Below are 8,400 nucleotides of genomic sequence, written 5' to 3'. Positions count from 1 at the left end.
TACCTCATTTTTTTTTTTTTTTTTTAATTTATATAAAAAAAAAAAGAAAAAAAAAAAAAAAAAATGTTTTTAAAAAAAAAAAAAAAAAAAAAAAAAAAAAAAAAAAAAAAAAAAAAAAAAAAAAAAAAAAAATATACATATAAAATATATAATATATATATATATATATACATATATATATTTGCTCAATTTTGTTTATACATAGGTTAAGCAAGTTTCGAACGATATCCTTTCGCTGTTGTTTCCTTTGAAAGAAGACTTAGACAGAGGAGAAGAAAAATCAAGTGAAGAGAAAAAAAAAGAAAAAGGAAATGCTGGCAAGATAAAACTATACAATGATAATAAATTATATTTGAATGTAAAAAAATTGAATATAAACATAACAAATTTTTATAATTGTTTAATATATATAAAAAATGATTTAGATGAAGAAGCTTTAAGTTATATAAAAAACAGAGAAAATTCTGATGATTATCATAAAAGCGTTTATTTATTTAATGTATTATGTTTTTATCCTTCTTTATTATATATAATTATAAAGTTTTGTAAGATGAATATTTTAGAAGAATGTAAAACTGATTTGAATAAAATGGAAGATAAGCTTATTAATAATAATATAGATGGTTCTATAGAATATCATGATTATTATAATAATAAAGATAAATGTAATTTGAAGAATGATATATATCTCTCCAAGGTAAGAGATATTTTTAAAATACAATATAATAATTTTTCAAACACTTATAATTCTTTCTTCCTAAATTTAAATATTATTTATAAAGAAAATAAAGATGATGTAAGGTTACAAAAAATGTTATATTTATGTGTTTATAATATTATATATTTATTAAAAAAAATAAAAATAAATTTTATGAGTTTAAATAATGAGAATGTTAACGAATCATTATGTAATTATATTTGTTCAATTATAAATAATAAAGAAGAATATATATATAAGACTATTAATCATTTATTATTACTTTTATTTTTTATGGATAATAGGAAAATAATAAAAGAACATTTTTTAAAGAGTTATTTGTCTTTAGTAAAACAAAACAAAATATATTCAAATGATGTTTTTAATTATAATATATGTTTGTTCATATTTTTATTCAAAAAAGAGGATTTAGAAGAATATTTTTTTTTCTTTTTTTTCCTTTTTTATTTTTTATTATTAAATAATAATAAATCATGTATTGTTATTTATTATGATATTTTATTACATTTATATGATTATTTTTCATTTATAAATATACAGCAAATACAAAAAGATGAGAACGAAGCAACTAACACCATAATTAGTAATAATGATGGAAATCAAGAATCAATAATGATGCATGATATAAAAGAGACACAAACCAATGTCGACGATATAAATATTAAAAACATGGAGGGAAAAAATATAAACCTATTGGAGAGTATAAAAGAAAAGGATAACATAAATAATAATAAATTTTATATGGATGAAAAATATTGTTCCTACGTTTTATGTGTACATATATTATTATTACCCTTAGAAATGATATTAATACAAAAGAACTTATTATTAGATTGTAATTATTGTTATAAAAATAAATATCTTTATGAAAACTTGATAAATAGATATTATTGTAATAAGAAAAAAATAAATCCTAAAAAGGATGCAAAGGAGAAAAACAAATTTGATGATTTAAGAAAAAAAATAAAGGATACAAACATAGATGAAAAACATTTCTTGTTAACATTTATAAATTTTATAAATTCATCAAAAAATAAAAATGATATAATATTTAGTTCTCTTGATTTAATAAATGTATATGTAAATAATATGTATGATGAATTAAATAAAAGAAATCAAAATGATATTCTAAAAAATCATATATGTAATGATGATAAGAATGATAAAATATTAAAAGATGAAAATAATAAAAATAATTATAATGAGTCATATAACATTACTAATAAGAAGAATATGTGTCCATCGGAATATGTAGAATATTATGAAGTATTACATTTTTTATTTCAATTATTTTCAGAGATTAAAAATGTTCTCTTTAGTACAGATCTACCTTGTCATCAAAACGTTATAATAATAACAAGAAATAAATATATATCCACATTAAAAATTATTTTTATAAATACGTTTATGTTAATAAAAAATAATCACCATAAATTAATAAACATAGTTAAAAATAATATGTTATTATTCAAATTTTTTTTTTCCCACATGAAAGAGGAACCATCACCATCATCATCATTAATATTATCACCATTGTCATCTTCCTTTTCTTTGAATATAATATTTGATATTATTAACAAAATATTGAGTGATAATAATATAAATAAAGATATATATTTTGATTCTCTGAATGTTGGATTAAATGTACTTTATATGTTTTTTGTTATGTATAATCAGTCAACATATTATGTTGAGCTAGCCAAAATGTTTTTTTCGGTATGCATGCAAAAAAAAAAAAAAAAAAAAAAAATATACACATAGAAAATAAATAATATATATATGGAAAAAAAAAAATATATATATATATATATATAATTATATTTATTTATTCATCTATTTTTTGTGTCCTTCATTTTTATATTATTTGTTCCTTTGTTCATTTATTTATTTATTTATTTATTTTTTTTTTTTTTTTTTTTTAGATTGTCCTTTGTGAACCCTTAGACGAAGACAAAGCTGAAGAGAAATTCAAGGTCTGCATAGATGTACTTCAATTTATGAGGAGAGAAAATATAAAGTTCCTAGATCTGTCATATGAGATTTTAAGAATTTATTATCATTATATAATGAATAAATGTAAGGATGAAGATTTATTAAAAACGTTTTACGAATTAATATATGAAGATGAGAAAACAGATAGAAATAAATATATATTTGACAGACAATTTTATATTGATTTATTTTATGTTCATAAAAAAAAAATGTATTTAACTCAATCGTTGCCTGACATAACATTTTGTAGTTTCTTTTGTAAATTGGTTTTAGAAAATTTGTTAACATATGATTGTAGGGATGATACTACAAATAAGAACGATTTGTATGTATACTTTTTACTTTTAACATTGTTAAGAGTAGATTTTAATTATGACGAAAAGTTGGTTCAATTATTTATGACGCTAGACAAAAAAATGTTATTAAGATATATGGAGGTGTTACGTTCAATATATAAAAATTGTAAGGATGATGAGAGTGCAACGTATGGCAATGGGAGAAAAGAAAAAAATATATTACATGGTATTATGGACGACCCGTGTGGTAATTATCTTTATGGTAATGACTTTTATAGTGATAATACTTGTGATGATAATACGTGTGATGATAATACGTGTGATGATAATACGTGTGATGATAATACGTGTGATGATAATACGTGTGATGATAATACATATGATAATAATACATATGATAATAATCCTTGTGATGATAATACATATGATAATAATTCTTGTGATGATAACACCTATAATGGTGATAATCGACTAAGAACTAAAGAAGAAGGTGGTTATTTATTCTTACTTGAAATATATAAATCATGCATTTATTGTGGCATAAATTATGAAATGGATAATATTGAAAAGAAGAATTTAAAGAGAGAAGACAATATATATAATATTAAAAATGATTGTGATAATTATAATGATAAGTGTTACGATCCTTGTGATAATGTTGAAGAAGAGGAGAAGAATTTTTGTGTAGCATCTAATAATAAGGATGAGAACATGAACAATATGAATAATATATTAAATAGGAAAGAGGAGAAAAAAATAGAACAATATGTTTTTATAAAAAGAAAAAATATATTAAGTTCAAGTTTTATTAACAGATTATTATTTTTATATAAAGTATATCATAATATATATAAAGGACTACATTTTACACATGTCATACATTGTACATATTATTTTTGTTTAGATGAGGATGAACCTAATGATATTAAAATAACAGAAGAATTATGGTCACCTTCAGAAAATTATATAAAATTAGAAGATTCGTTTTTTGATTATATATATGCAAATATGAAATGTAAAAAATTATATAAATTTCTTAAAAATGTATATATAAAAGAAAAAGATATGATAGAAAAAGTTATAGAAGAAAAAGATATAAACCAAATGAATAATTATAAAAAATATGACAATTTAAATTTATATTTTATTATTTATAAATATATTAAAAAAACCAGAATGTTAACTTGTGTACGAAAAAAACTTATATGCGATATAATGAAGAGAACAAATAAAAATAATATTACTTTTGTTAATATTATATATGTTATGAAAAATATACAAGATAATAAAATTTTTAAAATATGTAAGGCTCTATTAAAATACATGTATGATAAGAATTATATATCTTTAGATGAGATATTATGTTATTTAAAAGATATAAAAGTGAAAAATAATGTATATTTAAAATTGAAGATTTTTTTATATAAAGAATTTATAATAAAAAAGGTACTTATGTTAAAAAATCTACAGTGTGTAGAAAAAAAAAATTTTATGCAAAATGAAGATATAGAAATTAATACAAATGAAATATACAACATGGATAATGAAGATAATGATGATAGGGATGATAGTGATGATAGGGATGATGGTGAAGATAATAAAGACAATATGGAGAATATAAAAAATAATAATGATGATGAAAAGATAAACGAAACAGCCAACCTATTGTTATATAATAATAATAATAATTCTTGTGGTTATATAAAAATATTAGAAATGATTAAAAAGTACGTTCCCGATTATTTACATTTTTATATTGATAATAATTTTAAATTAAATATAAAAAATGAAATACAATATTTAAATTTATTTTATCATTTCATATATATAAGTAAATATACACCGTTTAATTTATATATTTATAAAAGTGTACAAAAAGCTTTATGTGAATCTTTAGAAATTATATCCTTATCAAATTATGATATTATATTTTATTCTCTAGAATTTATTTTACGTAGTCCTAATTATATGTGCTTTTTTATTGAAAATAATATGGTTACAGGAAATAAAGAAAATATCTTTTTAAATTATTCTTTTTATATAAAGACATATTATAAAAAGATATATGATAAATATATTAGTGTATATAAAAATAAAAGAATCGTATTAAATACTATTCTGTCTAATACGTATAACGTACAAAAGAATTGTATCGAACATAATAATAATAATAATAATATTAAAGAGAATATAATTAAAATGTCACATAAAAATCATAAAAGAAATAAAATAAAAAATAAACAATTATATGAATATAATAAAGGATTTTACTTCTTAAGATTTATGTATGAATTACTAGAACAACATAGGCAAGTAATATTATTCCGTAATATTGTTGAAAGTAAAACACTTATACAGACATTAATAAAAATTATATATTTGATATTATCTATATATAGTTGTAGAAAAAAGAACAATTTGATAAATGAAAGGTATAAGGATATATGTATAAAAATATTAGGACATATGTTGAAGCACGAAGAAAAAAATAAAAACCAAGATAATAACAACATAGATGGTAGTAAAAAAATAAATGGTAGTAAAAAAATAAATGGTAGTGACAACATAAATGGTAGTAAAAAAATAAATGATAGTGACAACATAAATGGTGGTAAAAAAATAAATGGTAGTGACAACATAAATGATAGTAAAAAAACAAATGGTAGTAACAATAATTATAATAATAGTAGTAGTTGTTGTTTTCCCATTATTGTTGATCAAGATAATAATATACAGACACATTTGCATTCCATATACAAAATATATCTTCTATCTTTAAAATATTGTGTTACCGAATATTTTGAATATTTTGAATATTTTGAAGGTATGAACATTTTTTTTAACAATGTCAAGAACATACATTTTAATAGTATAAAAAAACATGAAGAAAAAAAAATTCTTGATATATATATAAATACCTATTATTTATATATCTTATTTTCTAATATGACAAAATTTAAAGAAAATAAAATATTTATAGACAAAACCTTTTCGTTACTTTTCTTAAATTGCTTATTTATAAAACGGTTGCATGATTTAAAAAATGAAGGTAATCATATTTTTCAAGAAATAAATAAATATTTATGTATAAATAATGACACCCACAATGAATTCTTATATTTGATTATTGAGGAGAATATGAACAAGGGTGAACATAATATGGAACAAAAAAAAAAAACCAAAAAAATTGGTCATAGGGATGATAAAAAAAATGGTGATCATAATGATGATGAAAAAAATGATCATAGGGATGATAAAATAAATGGTCATAGGGATGATAAAATAAATGGTCATAGGGATGATGAAAAAAATGGTGATCATAATGATGATAAAAAAAATGGTCAAAGTGATGTTAAAAAAAATGATCATAGGGATGATAAAAAAATTGATCATAGGGATGATAAAAATGGTCCTAATAATTTCTTGGCGGATAACCAATTTCATATAAATGAAGAGAATAATACAATGTTCAACATTGAGGGGAAGGAAAATGATTATACACATGATAAGTTAAATAATATATACGTTGAAGAAGTTGAACTTATGAGCGATAGTAGTTTAAATTTAACGGATGATGATATTGTAAGTACCTTTTTATGTTTTGAGAAATTAAAGAAAAAGAAAAGAAAGGAAAATGGAAAGTATGAAGTTAATAATATATGTTTAGATAAGAACATAAAACATGAAAATAATTGTAATAATATATACAATATTGATAATGATAATATTAGCAACAAATGTGAGAATAGAAAATTTAATAATAATGTACAAAAAAAGAAAAATATATCTTTATACTTTTTAAAAAAAAGTTTAAAAAATCCATTTTTATTAATAGATGTAAATAAGAACATTTTAGATTTATATTCTTTTCTTTTAGAAATGAATTATTTAAAAATCCTATTGTCCATGTTAAACATATGTTTATCATCTGAATATTTTATATATGATTCAGATACATATCAACAATTTTTATTATTTATAGAAAGTAATAATTTTAATATATTTCATTTTTTCAAAGATATAAAAGATATTGATTGTTTAATTAAAAAAAATGATTCTTTAAAAAAGGAGAAAAAAACAAAAGTATATATTTTTTTCTTTTCTTTATATTTAACATTATTACTTATAACAACATATCCAAATGAATCTATAATAATAATAAATCAAAATAAATTATATAATATAATTACATTTAATCAAATCATCTTTTCGAATTTAATAATAAAATACCAATTGAACCAACTAAAAATTATATCAACTCAATATGTTAACACAACATATTCGTATGATCCTTTATCCAAAATATTATCTTTTAAATATAAAATAAAGGAAGATGAAAATGAACAATTTGAAGACATGACGGCAAAACTGACTTTGACTTTTCTTCCGAATTATCCATTTTCTCATTTTATTATAAGTGATAAAATAGAATCGTTGGGTAAACCATAAAAAAAAAAAAAATAAAAAAATAAAAAAATAAAAAAAAAAAAAAAAAAATATACATATGTTACACATATATATATGTATGTATGTATTTATTTGTTTATTTGTTTAGATAAGAAGGCGTATATTCATAATTCTATTAAGAGTATGTACAAATATGCAAGAAATGGAGATATAAATGAAATATTTATTAAATTCGATAACATCATGAATAATTATTTTGAAAATAAGGCACAGTGTAATATTTGTTTTATGCTCTTATATGACAAAAAGACATGTGACAAAAATTGTTTGAAATGTAAAGCATCTTACCATAGTCACTGCCTTCATAAGTAATTAAAAATAATAATATATGGAAATAATTATATATATGCGTGTTTTTATATTTACCAAAATTTTTATAATATTTATATATGCAAAAATTTGGTATATGTGTAAATATGTATAAATAAATATTTATGTATATATTATAAATATTTATGTATATATAAATAAATATTTATGTATATATTATAAATATTTATGTATATTTATTTATTTATTTGTTCAGGTGGTTTTTAACGTCCCATAATACCAAATGTCCATCATGTCAAATGCAATTTTGTTGAGGATTAGTAAAGATTATAAGAAAATAAAAATTTTAATATATATATAATTAAATTGTTTATATTTTGAAATTGTTTATATTTTAAAATTGTTTATATTTTAAAATTGTTTATATTTTGAAATTGTTTATATTTTAAAATTGTTCATATTTTAAAATTGTTCATATTTTAAAATTGTTTATAATTTTATGGCAATATAATTGTTACACGCTTGTTAATATATATATGTACTTATTTATTTATTCATTTAATCAATTTAAAAAAAAAAAAAAAAAAAAAGACAATAAGATGATTATAATACAAGTTTGTATTTATAATATTGTAACAAAAATATTTTGTTTACATC

The 8,400-nt window shown here is 19.2% G+C and overlaps 1 protein-coding gene across 1 annotated transcript in view; it reads left to right on the top strand.

Annotated features, from left to right (window-relative positions):
- The window catches only part of PRSY57_0614300 (hypothetical protein), a gene marked incomplete at both ends in the record, with an annotated part of 9,767 nt that extends 1,710 nt beyond the window's left edge, over nucleotides 1-8,057 (top strand). Inside the window, 4 exons of the mRNA XM_012906519.2 lie at nucleotides 206-2,434; nucleotides 2,641-7,444; nucleotides 7,562-7,781; nucleotides 8,000-8,057. Of these exons, the coding sequence (XP_012761973.2) occupies nucleotides 206-2,434; nucleotides 2,641-7,444; nucleotides 7,562-7,781; nucleotides 8,000-8,057 (7,311 nt within the window). The remainder of the gene's footprint in view (nucleotides 1-205; nucleotides 2,435-2,640; nucleotides 7,445-7,561; nucleotides 7,782-7,999) is intronic.
- Between the last annotated feature and the right edge of the window lie 343 nt (nucleotides 8,058-8,400).

Source organism: Plasmodium reichenowi, chromosome 6, assembly GCF_001601855.1.
Source record: "Plasmodium reichenowi strain SY57 chromosome 6, whole genome shotgun sequence".
NCBI classification, from domain to species: domain Eukaryota; phylum Apicomplexa; class Aconoidasida; order Haemosporida; family Plasmodiidae; genus Plasmodium; species Plasmodium reichenowi.
Note: the sequence above shows the minus strand (reverse complement) of the source record. Positions and strands in the feature narration are given on the sequence as shown.